At 41.3% G+C, this 25,103-nt stretch overlaps 1 protein-coding gene across 1 annotated transcript in view; it reads right to left on the bottom strand.

Annotated features, from left to right (window-relative positions):
- Positions 1-6,087: 6,087 nt before the first annotated feature.
- PARM1 (prostate androgen-regulated mucin-like protein 1) overlaps positions 6,088-25,103 on the bottom strand; it is a 43,500-nt gene continuing 24,484 nt past the window's right edge. The window contains exon 3 of the mRNA XM_030818989.1: positions 6,088-10,022. Coding sequence (XP_030674849.1) covers positions 9,938-10,022 — 85 coding nt within the window. The 3' untranslated portion in view covers positions 6,088-9,937. The remainder of the gene's footprint in view (positions 10,023-25,103) is intronic.

Genomic DNA, 25,103 nt, shown 5'->3' with positions numbered 1-25,103 from the left:
AGGGAAGATGTGGTGTTATCACCCCTATTGAGAACTGCATTCTATAGGGCCTTTTGGGTTTACCTAGGCTTATATGTAGAAGGTTGTGTCTTACGTATTATCTCCCTTCTCAAAATTGGGGGCAGTATCCCAGCATTAGCACCACCTGGGAGGTTATTACAAATGCAAATCTCAGACTCCACCTCAGAACTGTGAATTAGAATCTTATTCTTGTTAAAATTAGAATTTTAACAAGATCTCCAGTAATTTGCATGCATATTAGAGTTTGGGAAGCATTTCCATACTAGGTAGAACATGGATTTTGGAGTAAGAAGGTCCAGGGTTAAAATTCAGAATCTGACTCTTACTAGCTGTGTAACCATGGGAATGTCACTTAACCTTTCTAAGACTCAGTTTTTTGCTCTCTGAAAAGACCTTAATTCCTCATGTGTAGGCACATAACAGGCATTCAATAAATGTCATTTCTCTTCTCCTCTTCAACCTTTCATCAGAGAACATAGTCAAGAAAACCACTTTAGCTCTTTGGATAACATTAGGGAATTATTACCATAGGATAGTGTGGCAAGATAAAGAAAGATGACTACTTTCTCTCTTTTTCCACAGTTAAAGACATACTACATATCAAATTCCAGTTGTGGCATTGTTGGGCATGGCAGACACCAGAAGAGGGGTTGACCTGGGTGTGACCAGGATTAGAAAAGGCCAGTACCCCTGGTTCAAACAGGTCAGTTAGAAGGAACAAATCAAATTTCCCAGATGAAATCTGGGACTGATGGCAAAGGATAGATCTTCACAGGGAGAGCCCAGAGAACAAGTTCAGGCCCAGGAAGTCAGTTAGGCAGATGGTGGGGCATGAGAATCAGAGAGACATCTGGAAATAAGGAAGAGAGGAAACACTTCTCAGGATGCTGTCACATCCTTTGGCCTTATCCTCTTCTTGCTCCTGGTGTACCCTGCACATTGCTGTACCAAGGTGCCCATTATACACTACAGAATCATAGATTGGATTGTTTCATTAACAGATTCAAAGCATTTTGAAGATGAGTTTTTGAGAGGTCATGTTTTGTTTTATTGTTTTACCTAAATATTGTATGCAATTTCTAAGAAAGTATCTGGAATGTGTAAAAGAATACTGTTTGTTAAATGTTGAATACTGTTTGTTAAATGTTGAAATACTGTTGTTGAATGGATGAGTGAATGAATGTTTTGTTTCCAACACTGTATTTCCATCACAGGCCATTCCTTAGAGAAATCCATGGGGCTTTTAGGAGAGCAAACATTGAGACTGTCTGTGAACAAATGCATCCTTGCTGGTTTCAACTCCCATTTGCCTGTAATCAGGTACCAGCCTGGATTTCCCACCACCCCCTGTCTTCTTACATCTAGTGTCTCAAGCCTGTGCTTCTCTATAGGAGAAACCAAGAGAAAAAGGATACAAAGTTGTCAGAATTTTCAGTCTACCAGTTTTTCTTTGCTCATGGTTTTGGCTATGGTTAGATTGAGAGTCTGCTACTTTTCAAGGACCAGCTCCCTAAGTTTCTAGGAGATCAAGGAGGCTAGGAAAGAATGATTGTGCCTTTCTTTACTGAAAAGCCACCTGCCAGCCCCCTGGGATTGCTCAGATGGTCAGTGCCCCAAATTCTTGCTCAGGGATTTACCTGAACTCTAGATAGATGAAGCACTGAAACTGGCCAATAGGAGACAGACATGAAATCCAGCCTCTCCACCCTTTGGAGGAGAAGCCAGCAGCTAGGTTACACTGGAAACCCTTAGAAGGGGACAGGTAAATGCCTCAGGTTGTGTTCCCTTGAGTAGAGCTGCTTGATGAACTTGGCTCCTTTCCAGAAATGGATGTTCAGAAGGAGGATGGGACAACCCGTCAGACAGTCCCTGGGCCTAAGGACGTGAGATTAATTGTCATTGAGGATTACTCATCCTATAAAACTTAAGTGTATTTCATTTCATTGCTTATCAGCTCCAGAGCTTGTTATCAGTGGCTCAGTAAAAGCATCTGCAGTCTGAAATGTGTATGAAATGGCTCATGGCACTTCTAAGTTGAAAGTGAATACATTTAAGAAAACCTTGTTCTTTCTCTCCCCCACACTTCCTGGCATGTCTTTTATCAACTCCTTGCTGTCTGAAGGATGCATAGGTCTTCTCAGAAGAGCTCAAGCAGAGATAGGAGAGCTGGGGGGAGTTAGTGGGCAGATAGGGGCATGGAATGGTCCATGGCTCTTCAGGCAGCAAGCCAAGGGCTGAGAATGCTTCTGAATCTCTTCTCTATTTTCTCCCCCACTTTTTCTTTACCTTTTTGGTAAGGGAAGGTGAGGTGGGCTGGAAGGATGGGGGAGGAGAGAGAAAAAAGCAATGAAAATAGGAAGAGGAATGTATTTGGAACATTACATGCAATGTGAGCTGGTCTTTCTTTCAGGGGTGGAAACATTATTCGGTTTAGTAGCTCCCTTTTTCTTTTCTAGTACCCAAGTGTTAGCCATATTTTGAAGGCAGGTTTGAGTCACCCTGCCACATAAAGAACCAGGACGAAATGAAATGTCGACTGAGGACAAGAGGAACATGTAGTGATTAGTGGAAGAAGAAAGTTATAAATACCAATATGGTCATATGACTAGGGGTAAAAGGGAGTCTTTAGTAACTATGCATATTTTCTTGCTTGCTTTGATATGTATATGTGTGTCTGTATAAATCAGTTCTTTTTCTGTCCTTTCTTATCCCCCTCTGTCCAATATAAAGTGAGTTAAAGTAACTAACCCCATAATTTGGTATCAAAGGAAGATTGCATCTGAACTGGAAAAGGCATGAACATTCCCAGAGATAAAAGCAACATATGGAATGATGTGTCTTTCTTTTTAGGGAGAAGGTGTGTGCATCCTCAGTTGTGTAAGGAACAGTTGCATAACGTTACAGATAACATACTGTTATTGACTTTTTGCAAAGTTCTCATTTGGGGTAACAGAGGTGGCCTGTAATTATTTGCTTATTTTTAGCTCAGCGTTATCACCTTTTCTAAGATCTTTGTAATACAGAGGAGAAGCCAGAAATTACATTTCTCAGAATGCTCTTTCCCTTATGGCTCTGGCTGGAATTTGTCTATGAGAGGTTCTCAGGCAAGATATGGAAGATGGAAAAAAGGCAAAGCCATTCTTCTTCAGAAACACTTGCCATCAGGTGTGTGGGCAGCTGTGACTTTCCAGTGAGCTCTTGAGAGCCATTCACTTCACTGTTGTAGCCTGAGATGGTGGCCATTTTCCAGAAACCCTGGCATTTAGCAATTATCTACTGGTGGTTTCCCTAACCTTTTCTCCTGATCTCTCAAAGTCCGTATAAGAAACTAAGTTTTATATGAAATCCACAACTTTGTATTAAAACTTTAACATATATTCCAGAAATACACAGAGCAGTTTTTTGGTTTCTCATGTTGAACCTCTGAATGTCCTGGCACAGTGGCTGGCAGTGAGCATTTGTGTCTCACACTGCCTGGTAGACAACACGTGGCTTATGACTGATGTGAACTTTTCAACACTCTTCCCAGTGGTGTTTGTTGCAGCAAATTCTGTCCAAATGCCGAGGGAGAAATGGCTAGTGGGAGAACAAGACAGTAGTCTAGACTGTCTCATTACAGCTGCTGTATGGACCTGGTGACAAGGGAAGGGTCAGCCTGGAGTGCCCTGCTGTTGAGTTGGTGGTTGTCAGATGAGTGACTTTGACTGGAAGTGTCATGGTGTAGACAGAGACAAGTCAGAGTCTGAAAGGTCATCAGTTCTGAGGGCGCGACTGTTTTCAAAAGATCCTAAGCCACCATCCTGACAAACATGAATATGTAAAGGCTCAACCACAGAGCTGCCCAGTTGTGGGTGCACTTAAAATAGGCCCTTTGGGCCACTCTAGAAACCCTTCTTCAGGGAGAAAGCTGCTTCTGCATTGGATACCCAACTTTGGCTTCAGGTTGTCTCACGTGGCTGGGCATGTTTGTTGGGCAGCAGCACGTACATGTCAAGAATCTCTGGCATGGAGTGAGAATTTGACTTGGGAGTGGTCCAGAGCATGGACCCTGGAGACCCATGGTCCCCATTTCAATTCTGCCCCACCGCTGTGTGACCTTGGGCAATTTTCTCTACCTCTTTGGCCCCTAGTTTTCTCTTCTGTACAATGGAGATGTTAATAATATCTATCTCATAGGGATGTTAACCGATGTAAAGTTCTTACAACAGTATCTAGTTCATAGTAAGTGCTATGTGAGAATAAGCTGTCATTATTATTACTACCCTGAGGAAAGACAAGTTGGCCCAGTGATGCAATCTCAGGGTAAGATCAGGGAGTGACTTAGAGGGCAGCATCTCTAGTCTAGGCTGCCATGAATTCACATGTGATTCCTGGGAAGAGCAGGGAGGCTGCAAGTTGAAATTAAGAGAGGTTTTCACCAAAATTCTGTGAGACAATGGGGCTCTGTGCTGGTGTCCTGACAGGACAGGAGGGAAGGCAGTCTCCCTCTTGGCAGAGAACACAGTCATAGATGTGGGAGTCAGCAGAAAGAGACAGTGTTTGGCAGGGGATATGTGCTTTAAGAGCTGACTGGGCTTGCTCTGGACTGCATGCTAGACACCCTTGAGACTGCCTGCAATAGCTGAGAGGGACTTTGCAAGGGGCAGAAGGTGTCATATAAGCAGGAGGGATGAGGGTCTTAAGACCCAGGTTAGATTTACATTGGACACCAGTCCTTTGGGTGGTAAAAAACCAAGGGCTCTGGTGCCAGATGGACATGGTTTGAACCCCACCTCTTCCACTTACTAAACTGTAAATACTTGGAGGACAGGGACTATCTTGTTCATTACAGAGTACATAGGATTCAATATGTGGATGAATAAATTTAATATTCTGGAACTTCAGTTTCCCCATCTGTAAAATGGAGATAATGTAATGACCACCAAAGCAGATGCAAGGATTACACTCGATAATGCTCACAGACACCCAAGTTCCCTAAAGAATATGATACTTCTGTTTTTGTAGAGTAATTATTATATATCTTGCTTAGGATAAAAACTCAGCACATTTGTTGACTCAAACTGATTAATAGTGTTTTGGTGCAGTAAATGTAGTCTACATCTGCCAAAGACTAGATTCTTTAAAGGAAGGGATCATGCCTCTTATAGGTTTTTCCCAACATGATCAGTGCTTTTAAAGGTCATTTATGATTCAGTGCTTTCTGACGGAAGTCAAAATATCGTCAGCTATTGGAAAGTGCTATTGAATTTTGGGGGAGTAAATAATAGGGTGTTTAGTTGCTTTTGTGCCCACGAAATGGTCCTCGAGAAATGACCAAATAATTAATGGAAAGGGCCTGTTTCATGCTCAATCCTCATTCCCTATCTCGACTCTTCCCAGTCAATCCTCTATGCTATGTCACTGGGAGCCGAGTAACTAAACTTATGAAATCTGACCAAGTAACTAAACCCATTAAACCTGACCCCAAGTTTATATCCATCATCTAATCAACAAGTTCTAGTTTGCAGGTGATCCATTCCTTTCCTATGGAACAAAATGAATGGGTTTTGCTGCTGCTCTTTTCTTTGGAATCAGAATCATCTTTAGTTTGCTTTTGGGGGTTGAAATTATATTTTGGATGACTGAAATTGCCTGCTATTTAACTGTCGGATAAGGATGAGTATGCTGAATTTAATTTTTAAAGGGGAGTGAAGCAAATGTCAAATGTATTACTCATGCCAATATGCTTTAATATGACTTGATTATGTATTGCTATCAACTCATTGAATCAAAGTGTTTGTTTTTACATCTATTTTATAAGGCCCAGAGTATATTTGAGAGTAAAATCACTGCTTGAAAAGTTTCTTCAATTCTTCAATTCTTGAAAACTTTCTTCAGTTCTGACATTCTTCAATTCTGTTTCAAGGTCAGAGAGACCTTTCTGCTATGCAGAAAATATTTACTGGTGTGGGACACATTTTCTTTAAGAGCAAGTCAGAACTACTTAATATGAGTTGTGTTGAGCATATCAATCAAGTGGTTTGAATAACAAAATATATCAAAATGTGAATCACCCACAGCCAGACGGAAGCTTTTATCAACTTTAATTGATATAATTATAATTGGTATGCAATATGTCTTACAACAAATGTGGATACAATGACATCAAATATCAAAGAATTTTCCCATCTTTCCATCTTTAAATGACTTCAGCTAACTTACCCCAAGAGAAAAATCTGGCATTGATCTCTTGGTTAGCATTATTACCAATATCAACTAGCACTATTAAAATCAAAGTTGAAATGGTACATTCATTTGCCAAAAAAAAAAAGGGTTAAAGGCAAAGAAGGTGAATCAACGTGCAAATTAGCATCTGGCCCAATTGCAGAATTCATTTCCTGGATGTGAGGGATTGAACCATGCACACTTGCAAGCAAGATGAAGGGCAAACAGATGACATCAAATCAAAATTAACCCCACAAATAATCCAGAAGACCTCAAATGGCAAAGGCCAGAGGTCTACGTCTACTGCTGTTAGTGCTCAGGTGTTGATCCTGTTTTCCCTAATCTCCTGATTCTGATTCAAGAGTCTTTGAGACCTATGTCCTAGGCCATCCTTTCATCTAGAAATGGAAACCATGGCTGTGACCCCAGGCATGGTCAACCCTGCAGTGATTCAGCTGCACAAAGGGGTAGTCCAGAGCTTAGATAGCCGTCTGATGTGGCTAGGACACAACTGTCATTTTATGGAATAAGTTAAAACAACACATTAGTATCATAGCAAACAAGAAACTGAGATCACTTATATATCTCTGTAATAGTTAAACTGTCTATAAGTATTTTTCTCCAGAAACTGAAAATACCATAGACATAATTTTATTAATCCTCACAACACATCTGTGAGGTAGTATGGGGTGAGGTCAATATGAAAGCATCACCCCCATTTTAGAAATGAAGACACAGACGTGCAGGGAGGGCAGGAGGTTTCACTGGGGCCACAGGAAAAGAAAACAAAGTTGAATCCTGCTCTTTCATCATCTGCAGTCGATGGCCGAGAAGAGGCGACTTGCCTCCCTCCTGCTCTGACATTCTCTCCAAAGTGTTATGACTAGACCTATCCACGGATAGGATGTGGTTGTTTAGACCCACTGGAGCCATTTCCCTTAGGTAGACCTGAACAGGTGCTCTCCCTGAGGTCAAAGACGTCAATTTTCGGCATATATTTCAGATGTGTGTGTGTGTGTGTGTGTGTGTTATAAGTAACATTTGTAGAATATAGTTGCTAAAATCTTTTGGCCAATTCAAAAGCAGAAAAGATCATTTGGCAAAATAAGGTTCAACCCTTAAATATTTTATATTCACATAAGAAGTGTTAGAATTGTTGTGGGAAACTGTCACCTTGCTGAATATATCTGCTCTAGGCCCACATCTCTCTCTTTGCCATGCACATTTGGAAGCCAATAAGAGCAACAGACCCATTATGTGCCCTTACACAATAGCAGCCTTTTGGTAAGAAAAAAAATATGCCTGCTTGAGTTCACAGTTTGTAGAAGGCCATGGTTCCTGGGAAGAGGCTGGTCCCTTGCCCCAGGATTTACGGCAGAGGCAGCATTCAGAAGTGCACCTCTCCAAAGGTGTTTCACAAACATTGTGTCAAAATGTTTTTGGCCGATGCAAAAAGAAACACATGGAATGTCCTGTTTTTATCTGCTTTTCCTTTGCCAAACTGAAAGCCCTATGATGGGGGTGGGGAAAGAGAGGCAGTTACTCAAGCCAAGCATGGCCAGAAGGGGCGCCCTTGGTCATTTGCTGCCCTTTTTTTCTGAGAAGGTCCACTTTTTTAGTTGTTGTTTTCAATATTCAGAGATATCACGATTCCAGTAAGCCCCCTCCTCATTACCCACTCTGGTTGTAAAATACTTGCTCATTTCTCCATCCGCACTTAAAGAGAGTTTAGGAATAATTTTTTTCAGAATTACTCCAGTGTGTGGGTTGGCAGGTTGTAGAAAGTGGCACTGCCCCTACTGTCTCTGAGACCAGAGGGGTTTTCAGTGCTTTGCCGGGCCACAGCCAGAGACAGGACGAGCCAGGGTCAAGTTTCTGTAAACTAAACGGTCATGGCAGCAAGGTCCAACTTTAGAAACAAAAGTTCATTTTCAGGTTCTTTATGACACTGTAGGAAAATATTACACACTTTGAAGTCGGACCCCATGTTTGTTTTCTACTACATGAAATCAGGACATAAGATGCTGCTTGCTAATATCAGCTGTTACAAGAAGACAGAGTTGTAGCCATGAAATAAAGCTCTCTAGGAAGCACACAGAAATAAAAAGGTCGCCATGCATACCAAGAACAACCCATCAGCCAATAAACTGAACACTTTGGAGATAAAAACTTAACACATCATTTCATTTTGTTAAAAATAAAACGTATCACTAATCTGTGAATGTCTTGTTCTGTCACAGTGGGCATTGTGATAAATCAGGGCTTCTCAATCTCAGCACTATTGATATTTTGGGGTGGATGATTCTTTGCTGTTGTAGGCTGTGCTGTGCATGGTAGAATGTTTGGCAGCATTCCTGGCCTCTAGTAGCACCCCCAAGTCATGACAATGAAAAGTGTCACCAGACATTTTTGAATGTCCCTAGGGTGGAGGCAGGGGGCAAAATCACCTCCTGGTTGAGAATGATTGCAATACACGGTTGCTTACAAAGAGGAACAATTCTTTCTCAAAATTTATTGTGCAGAATTTTAAGACTACACCCAGGGTTGCTCATTTATTAACGGGAAGAATTAGTAAGGTAAGTGTGTGGGAAGAATAAATGGATTAATCATAGTCTGTTTCCTATGAAAATGCCTCCTTGAATAATTGCAGATAGACTAGTGCCTCTTTTTTGTTTTGTTTTGTTTTTAAACAGGTTACAGCCATTATCCAACAGACAGTAAAGCAGTGGACCAGTTGCTGTGTAGGTATAAAGCAAACAGTCTCTGGGCTCCTCCAAGCTGTGGATATCTCTGGCCATTATCGATAGCTGATCCTCACTTGTCCTAATGAAGTACTCAGTGCAGGTTAGCCTCCTTCTCCCCCGGCAGCTTCTCTTCCACTTCCCCACACCGTACATGCCTCTCCCTTTCTCTCTATAACTCAGCTCATCTCATAGCCTTTGTCTTTGGAAATGAAACCCTGCTGATCACTTGTGGGCTGGGATCCCAGCTGCCTTTTGAACAGAGCACACATCCTTTACAGAGACAGGTGGCCTGGAGGGGAGATCAGGTAGGGGCACACTGAGATCCCACATCAACGTGAGAGATTCTGCCCCGTGACCTGCTGGCCTCCTCCAGGGCACTTCCTATTTTCAACTTTCATTAATTGGGCAGCTAAGAAGCTGCTTTCCAGCTTGTAGAGCCAAGCAGGCAGCATCCTGTCAGAAACAACCAGATAAACAGAGATTAAAAAGGAATCAGAAAACCCTGCTCTCTCCCATGCAGGGTGAAATCCTCGTAGAGCTCATTTCCTTTCCCCTCATTAATACTTAATGTAATTTCCTAAATAGAAGTTTAAGAAATAACACAAATGAAATGTTCCCCTGAAAGTAACCCCTGACAAAACAACCCAAATCCTCCTCCTCGGTCCTTCTCGAAGTGGGTCCTGCAGTGGGGAAAGAAGCCTTCACCATGGTGGTCTGGCCTGGCTGGTGCAAGGCTGGCCCACTTCAGCTGCAAATCAGCCTCCACTCACCTTTAAAGAATGGTTCTTTTAGTACCAGAAAGGGGAAGTTGTAGCAGCCAGAGGAGAGGGAGGAAAACAAAAACAACCATACCAACAAAACAGGGCTTAAGATTGTCGTTCAATGCGCATCAGGTACTTATTAATTCTACTGGATAAGCACTTATAAATAAAGAACAGTTAATCCTCATCCCAGGCCATATTCCGTTGTTAGGAGTCATCGTACAGAGGGTTGTTGTAGTTTCCCCAGGACCCGTAGTCATGGTCGTCCAAAAGCCTTCCATAGGAGGAATGCCTGGTGGAGAAACAGAAGACGGTTGTGATTATTTGGAAAAGTTGCCCATCTGAGGACAGCGTACTGCCCTGCACTGAACTGGGGATGTGTATGGGGCCAGGGAGAGGGAAAGGTGTGATGCTCTCACTAGGACAACAGACCTACCCACCGTGGAGGCCCTGGTCTACCAAACACCCTGTCAGTGACAACTCTTCCTGCTAGGATCCTGACTGGCACGTTTTGTTGGGATCATCTGAGTCCTTGTTGTCTTCTGGATCCCAAGTGCTGGGGAAGGAAGGGGAGGCCCCATTTCCATAGTAATTTGATAACATGAGATGGGAAAGGGAAGCTTGCATTCCTAACATTCTGACTTAGGTTCTGGACTTAATTTTCCCTGAAATAATGGTGACACAACCACAACCACTGTTGCTATGACCACCTCTCCTGACATTTATATTGTCTTATAATTTATAAAGTGCTTCTATATTTAGTTTTTACTTGATCCTCAAAATAAGGCCATGGGGCAGGTATAGTTTATACTTATTTCTCTGACAGGGAAAATGGGGCTCAGAGATGTTAATTGAAGTGCCCAAAGTCATCCAACTGAGCTGTCAGCCAAATCCCCATCTCCTGTATCTAAATCCAGCACTTAGAGCTCGAGTTCTCAGAGTCTCATTAGCACCTGAGTTGAATGGCAATATGGGTTAAGCAGAATTTGGTGGATAATTAATTGTGAGACCCTCTCTCATAATTAATAATATATCTATAAGAAATTAAATCAGATTGTTATCACTCCTCTGTTCAAAACCTTTGAATGGATCCTCATCTCAGAGTAAAAGCCAAGTCATTAAAATGCCTTGCAAAGCCCTATGGGGTCTGGCCCCAGCTACTTTTCTGAGCATACCAGCCCCTATTATAGGACCCCTGCTCCCTCTGCTATAACTATACTGGTCTCCTTCTCTTCACTCTCATGCCTGACACACCTTTGCCTCAGGGCCTTTGCACTGACTATTTCCTTGGCTTGGAACAATTGTCCTCCAGGTCTCCACAGAGCTCATTCTCTCATTTCCTTCAAGTCTTTGCTCAAATGTCACCTTCTCAGTGAGGCCTTCCTTAACAACTTGATATGGTTTGGCTGTGTCCCCACTCAAATCTCATCTTGAATTGCAACTCCCACACTTCCCACACGTTGTGGGAGGAACCCTGTGGGAGGTGATCATATTATGGGGGCGGGTCTTTCCTGTGCTGTTCTCATGATAGTGAATGAGTCTCATGAGATCTGATGGTTCTATAAGGGGGAGTTTCCCTGAACAAGCTTTCATTTTTATTGCCTGCTGCCATCCACATAAGACGTGACTTGTGCCTCCTTGCCTTCCGCCATGATTTTGAGGCTTCCCCAGCCACATGGAACTGTAAGTCCAATTAAACCTCTTTCTTTTGTAAATTGTTCAGTCTTGGGTATGTTTATCAGAAGTGTGAAAATGGACTAAAACACAATTCAATTTAAGTTTTCAACCCCCACCCAACTCCCAGTTTAATATTTCTCACAGTACTCCTCACCTTCTAACATACTATATAATTTACTTGTTATTGGTGGAGCCAAGATGGCCGAATAGGAACAGCTCCGGTCTACAGCTCCCAGCCTAAGCGACACAGAAGACGGGTGATTTCTGCATTTCCGTTTGAGGTAACGGGTTCATCTCACTAGGGAGTGCCAAACAGTGGGTGCAGGACAGTTGGTGCAGCGCACCCTGCAAGAGCCGAAGCAGGGCGAGGCATTGCCTCACTTGGGAAGCTCAAGGGGTCAGGGAGTTCCCTTTCCTAGTCAAAGAAAGGGGTAACAGACGGCACCTGGAAAATCGGGTCAGTCCCACCCTAATACTGCGCTTTTCCAATGGGCCTGGAAAACGTCACACCAGGAGATTGTGTCCCACACCTGGCTCGGAGGGTCCTATGCCCACGGAGTCTTGCTGATTGCTAGCACAGCAGTCTGAGATCAAACTGCAAGGCGGCAGCCAGGCTGGGCGAGGGGCGCCCGCCATTGCCCAGGCTTGCTTAGGTAAACAAAGCAGCTAGGAAGCTTGAACTGGGTGGAGCCCACCACAGCTCAAGGAGGCCTGCCTGCCTCTGTAGGCTCCACCTCTGGGGGCAGGGCACAGACAGACAAAAATTCAGCAGGAACCTCTAAAGACTTAAATGTCCCTGTCTGACTGACAGCTTTGAAGAGAGTAGTGGTTCTCCCAGCACACAGCTGGAGATCTGAGAACAGATAGACTGCCTCAGTCCTAAAGTCTATCCCCTGAGCAGCCTAACTGGGAGGCACCCCCAGTAGGGACAGACTGATACCTCACTCGGCTGGGTAATCCTCTGAGACAAAACTTCCAGAGGAACTATCAGACAGCTGAATTTGTGGTCTCACGAAAATCCGCTGTTCTGCAGCCACCGCTGCTGACACCCAGCCAAACAGGGTCTGGAGTGGACCTCTAGTAAACTCCAACAGACCTGCAGCTGAGGGTCCTGTCTGGTAGAAGGAAAACTAACAAACAGAAAGGACATCCACAACAAAAACCCATCTGTACATCACCATCATAAAAGACCAAAAGAAGATAAAACCACAAAGATGGGGAAAAAACAGAGCAGAAAAACTGGAAACTCTAAAAAGCAGAGCACCTTTCCTCCTCCAAAGGAACGCAGTCCCTCACCAGCAATGGAACCAAGCTGGATGGAGAATGACTTTGACGAGTTGAGAGAAGAAGGCTTCAGATGATCAAACTACTCTGAGCTACGGGAGGAAATTCAAAACAATAGCAAAGAAGTTAAAAACTTTGAAAAAAAATTAGACAAATGGATAACTAGAATAACCAATGGAGAGAAGGGCTTAAAGGAGCTGATGGAGCTGAAAGTCAAGTATCGAGAACTACGTGAAGATTGCAGAAGCCTCAGTAGCCGATGTGATCAACTGGAAGAAAGGGTATCAATGATGGAAGATGAAATGAATGAAATGAAGCGAGAAGGGAAGTTTAGAGAAAAAAGAATAAAAGGAAATGAACAAAGCCTCCAAGAAATTTGGGAATATGTGAAAAGACCAAACCTACGTCTGATTGGTGTACCTGAAAGTGATGGGGAGAATGGAACCAAGCTGGAAAACACTCTGCAAGATATTATCCAGGAGAACTTCCCCAATCTAGCAAGGCAGGCCAACATTCAGATTCAGGAAATACAGAGAACGCCACAAAGATACTCCTTGAGAAGAGCAACTCCAAGACACATAATTGTCAGATTCACCAAAGTTGAAATGAAGGAAAAAATGTTAAGGGCAGCCAGAGAGAAAGGTTGGATTACCCACAAAGGGAAGCCCATCAGACTAACAGCTGATCTCTCGGCAGAAACTCTACAAGCCAGAAGAGAGTGGGGGCCGATATTCAACATTCTTAAAGAAAAGAATTTTCAACCCAGAATTTCATATCTAGCCAAACTAAGCTTCACAAGTGAAGGAGAAATAAAATACTTTACAGACAAGCAAATGCTGAGTGATTTTGTCACCACCAGGCCTGCCCTAAAAGAGGTCCTGAAGGAAGCACTAAACATGGAAAGCAACAACCGGTACCAGCCCCTGCAAAAACATGCCAAATTGTAAAGACCATTGAGGCTAGGAAGACACTGCATCAACTAACGAGCAAAATAACCAACTAACATCATAATGACAGGATCAAATTCACACATAACAATATTAACTTTAAATGTAAATGGGCTAAATGCTCCAATTAAAAGACACAGACTGGCAAACTGGATAAGGAGTCAAGACCCATCAGTGTGCTGTATTCAGGAAACCCATCTCACGTGCAGAGACACACATAGGCTCAAAATAAAGGGATGGAGGAAGATCTATCAAGCAAATAGAAAACAAAAAAAGGCAGGGGTTGCAATCCTAGTCTCTGATAAAATAGACTTTAAACCAACAAAGATCAAAAGAGACAAAGAAGGCCATTACATAATGGTAAAGGGATCAATTCAACAAGAAGAGCTAACTATCCTAAATATATATGCACCCAACACAGGAGCACCCAGATTCATAAAGCAAGTCCTGAATGACATACAAAGGGACTTAAACTCCCACACAATAATAATGGGAGATTTTAACACCCCACTGTCAGCATTAGACAGATCAACGAGACAGAAAGTTAACAAGGATATCCAGGAATTGAACTCAGCTCTGCACAAAGTGGACCTAATAGACATCTACAGAACTTTCCACCCCAAATCAACAGAATATACATTTTTTTCAGCACCACACCACACCACACCTATTCCAAAATTGACCACATAGTTGGAAGTAAAGCTCTCCTCAGCAAATGTAAAAGAACAGAAATTATAACAAACTGTCTCTCAGACCACAGTGCAATCAAACTAGAACTCAGGATTAAAAAACTCACTCAAAACTGCTCAACTACATGGAAACTGAACAACCTGCTCCTGAATGACTACTGGGTACATAATGAAATGAAGGCAGAAATAAAGATGTTCTTTGAAACCAACGAGAACAAAGACACAATATACCAGAATCTCTGGGACACATTCAAAGCAGTGTGTAGAGGGAAATTTATAGCACTAAATGCCCGCAAGAGAAAGCAGGAAAGATCCAAAATTGACACCCTAACATCACAATTAAAAGAACTAGAAAAGCAACAGTAAACACATTCAAAAGCTAGCAGAAGGCTAGAAATAACTAAAATCAGAGCAGAACTGAAGGAAATAGAGATACAAAAAACCCTTCAAAAAATTAATGAATCCAGGAGCTGGTTTTTTGAAAAGATCAACAAAATTTATAGACCGCTAGCAAGACTAATAAAGAGGAAAAGAGAGAAGAATCAAATAGACGCAATAAAAAATGAAAAAGGGGATATCACCACCGATCCCACAGAAATACAATCTGCCATCAGAGAATACTACAAACACCTCTATGCAAATAAACTAGAAAATCTAGAAGAAATGGATAAATTCCTCGACAAATACACCCTCCCAAGACTAAACCAGGAAGAAGTTGAATCTCTGAATAGACCAATAACAGGCTCTGAAATTGTGGCAATAATCAATAGCTTACCAACCAAAAAGAGTCCAGGACCTGATGGATTCACAGCCGAATTCTACCAGAGGTACAAGGAGGAACTGGTACCATTCCTTCTGAAACTATTCCAATCGATAGAAAAAGAGGGAATCCTCCCTAACACATTTTATGAGGCCAGCATCGTCCTGATACCAAAGCCTGGCAGAGACATAACCAAAAAAGAGAATTTCAGACCAATATCCTTGATGAACATTGATGCAAAAATCCTCAATAAAATACTGGCAAACCGAATCCAGCAGCACATCAAAAAGCTTATCCACCATGATCAAGTGGGCTTCATCCCTGGGATGCAAGGCTGGTTCAACATACCAAATCAATAAATGTAATCCAGCATATAAACAGAACCAAAGACAAAACCACATGATTATCTCAATAGATGCAGAAAAGGCCTTTGACAAAATTCAACAACCTTCATGCTAAAAACTCTCAATAAATTAGGTATTGATGGGACGTATCTCAAAATAATAAGAGCTATCTATGACAAGCCCACAGCCAATATCATACTGAATGGGCAAAAACTGGAAGCATTCCCTTTGAAAACTGGCACAAGACAGAGATGCCTCTCTCACCACTCCTATTCAACATAGTGCTGGAAGTTCTGGCCAGGGCAATCAGGCAGGAGAAGGAAATAAAGGGTATTCAATTAGGAAAAGAGGAAGTCAAATTGTCCCTGTTTGCAGATGACATGATTGTGTATCTAGAAAACCCCATCGTCTCAGCCCAAAATCTCCTTAAGCTGATTAGCAACTTCAGCAAAGTCTCAGGATACAAAATCAATGTACAAAAATCACAAGCATTCTTGTACACCAATCACAGACAGACAGCCAAATCATGAGTGAACTCCTATTCACAATTGCTTCAAAGAGAATAAAATACCTAGGAATCCAACTCACAAGGGATGTGAAGGACCTCTTCAAGGAGAACTACAAACCACTGCTCAATGAAATAAAAGAGGATACAAACAAATGGAAGAACGTTCCATGCTCATGGGTTGGAAGAATCAATATTGTGAAAATGGCCATACTGCCCAAGGTAATTTATAGATTCAATGCCATCCCCATCAAGCTACCAATGACTTTCTTCACAGAATTGGAAAAAACTACTTTAAAGTTCATATGGAACCAAAAAAGAGCCCGCATTGCCAAGTCAATCCTAAGCCAAAAGAACAAAGCTGGAGGCATCACGCTACCTGACTTCAAACTATACTACAAGGCTACAGTAACCAAAACAGCATGGTACTGGTACCACAACAGAGACATAGATCAATGGAACAGAACAGAGCCCTCAGAAATAATGCTCATATCTACAACTATCTGATCTTTGACAAACCTGACAAAAACAAGAAATGGGGAAAGGATTCCCTATTTAATAAATGGTGCTTGGAAAGCTGGCTAGCCATATGTAGAAAGCTGAAACTGGATCCCTTCCTTACATCTTATACAAAAATTAATTCAAGATGGATTAAAGACTTAAATGTTAGACCTAAAACCATTAAAATCCTACAAGAAACCTAGGCAATACCATTCAGGACATAGGCATGGGCAAGGACTTCATGTCTAAAACAGCAAAAGCAATGGCAACAAAAGCCAAAATTGACAAATGGGATCTAATTAAACTAAAGAGCTTCTGCACAGCAAAAGAAACTACCATCAGAGTGAACAGGCAACCTACAGAATGGGAGAAAATTTTTGCAACCTACTCATCTGACAAAGGGCTAATATCCAGAATCTACAATGAACTCAAACAAATTTACAAGAAAAAAAAAACAACCCCATCAAAAAGTGGGCGAAGGACATGAACAGACACTTCTCAAAAGAAGACATTTATGCAGCCAAAAAACACATGAAAAAATGCTCATCATCACTGGCCATCAGAGAAATGCAAATCAAAACCACAGTGAGATACCATCTCACACCAGTTAGAATGGCCATCATTAAAAAGTCAGGAAACAAGAGGTGCTGGAGAGGATGTGGAGAAATAGGAACACTTTTACACTGTTGGTGGGACTATAAACTAGTTCAACCATTGTGGAAGTCAGTGTGACGATTCCTCAGGGATCCAGAACTAGAAATACCATTTGACCCAGCCATCCCATTACTGGGTATATACCCAAAGGACTATAAATCATGCTGCTATAAAGACACATGCACACATATGTTTATTGCGGCACTATTCACAATAGCAAAGAGTTGGAACCAACCCAAATGTTCAACAACGATAGACTGGATTAAGAAAATGTGGCACATATACACCAAGGAATACTATGCAGCCATAAAAAATGATGAGTTCATGTCCTTTGTTAGGGACATGGATGAAACTGGAAACCATCATTCTCAGTAAACTATCGCAAGGACAAAAAACCAAACACCGCATGTTCTCACTCATAGGTGGGAATTGAACAATGAGAACTCATGGACACAGGAAGGGGAACATCACACTCTGGGGACTGTTGTGGGGTGGGGGGAGGGGGGAGGGACAGCATTAGGAGATATACCTAATGCTAAATGATGAGTTAATGGGTGCAGCAAAACATCATGGCACATGGATACATATGTAACAAACCTGCACATTGTGCACATGTACCCTAAAACCTAAAGTATAATAATAATAAAAAAAAATAGTTTACTTGTTATTGCCTCTCTTCCAGAACTAGACTGTAATCTCCATGCAGGTATGGATTATTTGCCTGTTGTGTTTATTCTTAGCTCTAACTCCAGCACTGAGAAGAATATCTGACACACAGTAAGTCCTCAATACATGTTTATGAAAGAAACAGTGATTGGAAAAAATAAATCCAGAGGTTCCCCCAAAACTGATCTGTTCATAAGATGGGAGCTTCCTGGAAAGGAATATGGTCATTTTAAGACTAAAACTATTGGCAGGATTAGAAGAGCATCACAAAATGAGCATTTGTTACCTCTAAGGCTCATGCTAGCATATGAATTATTATACCTTGCCACTGGAAATCATGTATGCTAGATACAGTACAAAAAATGACCACTCCTACTAATTTTTATCTCAGCTAGATGTGAAAATTAAACAAAATGAAAACACAATTCGAAGGTGCAAAAAGCATTTGGTATACTTATATCTGTTGCTGAAATAATTGCTATTGCAATTTTGAAGCTTATTTACATCTGCCAGGTATTTGCAAAAAGACAATTTTTTTTTTTTTTTTTTTTTTTTTTTTTTTTTTTGCGAAGAACTAGACCTTTGCTGTGCTCGTTTCAAACTCTTAGCCTTCAAAATTCGATTTATGTCCTGAAGGCTGATTCAGCTGACCTAATCTATGTACCTGAAAACCTGAAGACGTTCCACAATTTACTTTGCTTTCCCTAAAGGCTCACATTTATTTCTGTGGGTATGAGAATGAAAGAGACCATAAATAGAAACCCAGAAACACCACTGCTTCTTTGATCTATAGAAATAAGGGAGGTAGTTTTGGTAAACAAAGGTCATGGGCTGTCTATGGCCAACACTCTCCCCAAATGTGAAACCTCCAGTTCCAGTCAAATCCTTTAACAGGATGGTTGAGAAATGGAAGCTGTAGAATGAACAAGTTAAAACCCGGTAACTAAAGCCCTGGAGCTCTGCCTAAATTTCAGCATAACTTACTGCTACAAGCCTGGCAAAATATACTTAATAAACATGCTCCTTTATTGATAGGGTACTCCTGCTTCACCTCGTGTGGTAATTGAACTTCTCACAGAATTTTTTTCTCTATCATATATTTTTATTCCCATAAAATGTGAGTTTGGTCAATAAATGTATGTCCTTGAATAAGTTTTTAACCCCCTGTTTCTTCATCTACAAAATGGAGAAACTTTTAAAAAAATTGCTTCATGGTTGTTAGGAGGATTAAATCAGGTAATGAACATAAAAGGCCTGCCACATAGTAAATGTGCAATGAATGTTGGCCAATATTGTTTTAAAATTTTTAATATAATAAATCTTATACAAGCACATGGTGAACCTGCCAAATAGTAAAAAATGTCATTGAATGAAAAGTGAACCTCCTCCCACTAGGAACTCCTGAAACTATACCCCAGGCATAGTTATAAAACCAGTTTCTTACATGACTGTTATTGTACTTGAATTTTTAAAGTTTATTAGTATGTTGGAATGAGGGTTAGAGGATTGAAAATCTTCTGGCTGTCAGGTTTTACTGGCTATGGTTATTTTAGGCAAGACTATTTGGTTAATGCTATATCTGAATCTCCTATATTGTAAGACACACCTCCTATACAAACACTAGTAAAATAAAGGAAAAAGACTGGCCTTTACTGTTTAATTTTTTTTTCCTTCCCATTAAAGAAACAGTGAGTTGAGTAAAATGCTTATAAGTGAGGAAAGATATCCAAGAGATATGGATGAACCAAAATCGGGAATGTACTGAACCCGTAGGGCTTATTTACCACATTAATGAGCTTAAACAGGAAAAATTGGGTGTACTGGGATTCCAGCCAGGTTTGGACAAATTGGATACTATTGTAGTAAGAGTAAGACAAACACATTTTTTGTACGTGTGATAAGAGGACAATAATTAGTGAGCATGTTAAACTTTCTCTCTAGGTCAGAACCTCTTAAATCATGGCACATTTTGGAGGAAATGGGGAGGTTTTCAGATTGGCATTTGCATAGTGTATGAGGTTAAAAAAAAATCAGAAACCAAAAAACAAAGCAACTCCCATTCCCAAGATAAGTAAAGTGGGACCCAAGGAATTTAGGTGACTTTGTCAATGTTATTTAATGGTAGTGCAGCTAATGAAACCAAGGTCTCTTTGCTTGCTTTATAAGGCAACATTGCTTCATCTAATTTCAACCTGAACAGCAATCTAGATGAATGATGTCATTGTCAGGTCAAAGCAATTTTATTTACTAAAAGTCTTAATAAAGACTGGCACTGATTCAATATAGCCATGTTTTCTCTTTGCTGTGTCTTGGCTCCGCTTAGATGGTAAACTTCTTGAGGGCAGACTATGTCCTACTTTGCTTCTAACTACCTGAACACCTAATATGTTGCTGTTGATATAATGGTTATTTTATAAATATTTGATGATAACTGCTTATATCCAGCAGCATAAATAGTGTATATGGAGTGTCTATGGGGTTTGGCTAATACCAGCTAGGATTAATATGGCCCATGGAAATTCATTGTATAGTATAATAGGAAAAATGAAAACATCCCATAAGGAATATCGATGGTCAAAGTCACTATTTTGACTTTAAACATAGGAAGGGAAAAGAGAATTATGGCTGGACCAGCATGTGATGATGTGGCTTTAAGGCCCTTAGCACAGTGCTCACAGCCCCTGTTAATCAATGGCACTGTGCTTATTGTCAACATGATTCTACTGTATCATATGATGCAGTAAGCAAATTAAAACCCAAGGGGGAAAAATGAAGAATGATTTCTTTTAAACTCTTCCCTCATTGCTCTCTTTCTCTAGTGGCTTTTCCCTAATAGAAAGCAGCACTCCCTACTCCCTGCCCCTACTTGGTGACTGCTTGTTGGTAACAAATGGTAAATGATGTGGTGATACTTGTGGCTTGAGGTATTCTCCAACACTGCAAAATGGTACCTATTTAAAGATAACTGTAGGATCAATACTTAATGAAACTCTATTGTCTTTGAAAATGAGTGAAGTGTCCCTTTTCTTGCATTGAAACAAAACATATTTTAGGAAACATCTTGTCCTTTACAAGGGTCAGCCCCAGTTCTCCACAAGTCTCCACATTTATTTAAATGACTATGCCCCACAAAGCCCTCTCCTCTTTAGTCAAGCAAGTCTTGCCATTCAATCATTAGTGCTTACCATGTGCTAAGGATATGAAGAAATATGGAAGGATACAAAGATGATTAAGACATGGCTTAGTGCTGGAAAAATGCAGCTGAACTTTCAGTTCATTAGCCATGAGTAATTAAGCCTTAGACTCTTGTCGTCCATTAACAAAACTGTTTGATGCAGCCGTCACTGTCTCCTTTTTATTGTTTCCATCGTTTCCTCTTTTTTTCTGATTGTCATTTCCTGCCTGGCTTCTTTAAGTATTCATTGAAAACTTACCATCTATCAGGCCCTACTCTAGCACCTGGTTGATACCTTAATAAACTGAACAGATCAAAATCCCTGTCCTTAGGGAGCTTACATTCTACGTGGGGAGACACAATAAATAATATACAAATAATAACATGGTAAATGTTACTAAGTCCACGGAGAAAACAAATAGAAGAAGTGGGTGGTGAGGAGTTCCCAATAGGAGGTGGGGACTGTAATTCTGAATATGATGATCAGGGAAGGTCTCACTAAGACATCATTTGAGCAGACACATAGAGGAGATGAGGGATGAGCCATGTGGATGACCGAGGGGTACTGTGTAGACAGAGGGAGCAGCAAGTACAGAGGCCCTGAGGCAAAAGCAAACAATATATCCTCGTGGTAGCTACTGAGTCATAATTAAAAAAAAATAAACTTTGTATGTTGGAATGATTTTAGATTTAGAGAAAAGTTGCAAAGATAGTACAAAGATTTCCTGTATACCCTTCACCCAGCTTCCACTAATGTTGATACATAATTGTGGTACATTTGTCAAAACTAAGAAATTAATATTGTGAGCCACAATTTTGGGGGTAAGAAAACTGAAATCATTATAATTTATTTTATTCACCCAAAGTTACGACAGCAAGTTAGTGGCAGAGTGATTATCACAACTCAGGAATCCTATCAGTTCCATGTTTCTAACAAAAATCTCACTGATGGGAATATTTCCAAATATTTATTTTTAAAATCCTTTTTTCCAGACTCCGGGTTTCTTTTAAAAAGCTATTACTTTCAAGCATATCTTGAAATAATTACCTTTGCTTTGAAGGGGCAGGTCATATTTGTTTATTTAAAAAATTACCTGCCAGATGGCATACTATTGGCAGACAATCATCACAGAAAAGGTCTACACATTGGCACATCTGTTTATTTGTAAACTAGTTCAGTGTCACGAGGTAGCTAGTAAAAGTCTGTGTGGTTTAACAGATTCCCATGGCTTCCCCTTCCCCACCCTGGTTCTTCTTGATTAGGAGTAAACAAATGTTATTGCTGCACCCCCAAACTTTCCTATTCAGACTTATGAACTCATCCAATAAATGTTCATTAAGCAACTACTATACTTCAGGTACTGCCAGGGACTTGATATTGTTCTAGTGGAGGAAACTGGTAGAGAATGCACTGATTCTAGTACAGGGAAGCGCATGGTATGAGGGAAGCATGCACAGCAAGGAACTCAGTATGGAAAGGTGGATGAAGGCTTCCCAAAGGAGGTCTCTCTTGAGCTGGACAACTTGAAATTAGCCAGATGAGAAAGGGGTGAACCAAACACCTCTCATAGAGGGATCAGCATGTTCAAAATTACAAAGGCAATATATCTGAAACAGGGCAACATATCTGAAATATATGTGAAACAACAGGGCAATCTATCTGGGAAACTCTACAGCAGAGACTGTGTTTGGAGTGTTAGAAATGGGTAAAACAGAGCTACTGGAGTGTTAGAAGTGGGTAAAACAGGGCTACTCAAAGTGTAATCCTTGGACCAGCAGCACTGGCATCACCTTTGAGCTAGTTAGAAATGTAAATGCAAGGGCCCTACCTGGACCTACTGAATCTGAATCTATGGGGATGAGACCCAGGAAACTGTTTTTTTTTTTTTTTTCTCACTGTGTCACGCAGGCTGGAGTGCAGTGGTGCGATTTCAGCTCACTGCAAGCTCCACATCCCGGATTCATGCCATTCTCCTGCCTCAGCCTCCTGAGTAGCTGGGACTACAGGTGCCCGCCACCACACCTGGCTAATTTTTTTTGTATTTTTAGTAGAGACAGGGTTTCACCGTGTTAGCCAGGATGGTCTCGATCTCCTGACCTCGTGATCCGCCCACCTCGGCCTCCCAAAATGCTGGGATTACAGGGGTGAACCACCACACCCAGCCAGAAACTGTGTTTTTAATAAGCTCTTCCATTGACTCTTATGCACATTAAAGTTTAAGAATCACTGAGGGAGAAAATTGAGTAAACAAGACCTACAGAACTCCAAAAGGTGACCTGAAAAAGTCAACTGTGTATAACAAATTCTAGAAGATCTTGGCCTTTATGGCTGGCTGGGCCTACTCTAACAACCAGAAGGAATCCAATTGTACAACATGCAATCACTAGAAGACATAAAGCAAAATAGGTGACTTCTAACAAGACGTCTTAAAATACAGGTCCTGTTGTGTCTATAAATCAAGATTGCATTTATTTTTGTGAAGAGAACACCCCATGTAGTCTGTCTGGGTCACCAGCACACCTAATTATAGCAACATCCACATCACTGGTCTTAGCAGATACAGTCCCCTGTGCAGGGAGATTACGTCTTGGCTGAACAGTTTTGAGCCAACTTAAACAAATCAAAACAGACTTATCTCATTCTTCAATCATCACTAATTAAAGATACTTCTGCAAAAGGCAGACAGGGCCTTTGCTTTCTTTTAAAATTGCAAACAAGCCCTGGCATAAAGACTGCTCAGAGAGAGTTTCCATTTATAAATGTGTAACATGGATGCAACTTCACAGGCGTTTCAGAATAGCACTAACGAAACTGCCAAACTGGAACATGGAAGACCGCCATATCAATATTCAATTAGGAAATGAGCTGCTGTGCCATCTTCCTTCTCCTTCTCTCCCCTCTCCTTTGAATCCCTACGCCTACTGAATGGAAATGGTAGGATGGAGACTGTGCTCCCAACCTCACAGCCTATGTGTTAGTGGTTACCAGTTTACTGAGTTCCTATTTGCTAAGCACTGTTCTAACAACTACAGCAGTAACAGTAATTGCCCTTCCATCATCCTCACCTCATACCAGGCACTGAACGTTTATATGTATCATAATTTAATCTTTGTAACAATCTTGAGTTAGGTACTATTATTATTATAGTCTCATTTTACATGAAGAAACTGAGCACAGAGTGATTAAGAAACTTGCCCCAGGCTGGGCTCGGTGGCCCACGCCTGTAATCCCAGCACTTTGGAAGGCCAAGGAGGGCAGATCACCAGGTCAGAAGATCGAGACCATTCTGGTCAACATGGTGAAACCCCATCTCTACTAAAAATACAAAAATTAGCCGGGTGTGGTGGCGTGTGCCTGTAGTCCCAGCTACTCGGGAGGCTGAGGCAGGAGAATTGCTTGAACCCAGGAGGTGGAGGTTGCAGTGAGCCGAGATCACACCACTGCACTGCAGCCTGGGCGACAGAGAAAGACTCTGACTCAAAAAAAGAAAACTTGCCCCAGAGTGCACGTTCTTAGTCACCATGCTAGTCTCTCCAGTTACTCTGCATTCATTACTTCACTTCGTCTTTAAAACAACCTTGAAAGATACATATTATTAACTCTATTTTTTGCAGATTGAAGAAATTGAGGATCAAGGAGTTAATAATTTGCCCAAGGCCGCCTAAATAGTAAGTAGAAAAGTCAGCATTAAACTTGACTGCAAAGCTCACATTCTTCCCTCCACACCACACTGCTGCCGGTTAAAAGGTGGGGTCATAAACCAAGAAGGGCCCTGGGTTCAGGGCAGTTCATTTTATAAGTCACATGCAAAAGTGGCTCAGGTTACAAAAAGATGTGGTTCTCCAGGCAGGGGTCATTGTGACAAAACTAGGGGTCATGGGTCCCTGGAGGAAGAGAGTGTGAAAAGCAGATGGCTTTTAAGTTTACAATGCCTTTAGAGGAAATGAGGATTTGCGAAGAAAGGTGAAAAGTCCCCACCCACTGTTAGCAGAGCTTGCCAAGCATTCTATTTTTCTGGTCATGAGGCTGCCTTTTCAAGCAGATTCTCCCCTTGCATTTGCAGAGAACTTGGCTGGGCCAGGACCATATCCCATGGTTGCAGGTCAGAAGCTAATGGCTCCCTATGGGTTGTGATTTTAGTCATTCGCTGCTCCAGCCAAACAAGCTAAA

The sequence above is a fragment of the Nomascus leucogenys genome, chromosome 9 (assembly GCF_006542625.1).
Source record: "Nomascus leucogenys isolate Asia chromosome 9, Asia_NLE_v1, whole genome shotgun sequence".
NCBI classification, from domain to species: Eukaryota; Metazoa; Chordata; class Mammalia; order Primates; family Hylobatidae; genus Nomascus; species Nomascus leucogenys.
The sequence above is the reverse complement of the archived record's forward strand: the minus strand, read 5'-3'. Positions and strand labels throughout refer to the sequence as shown.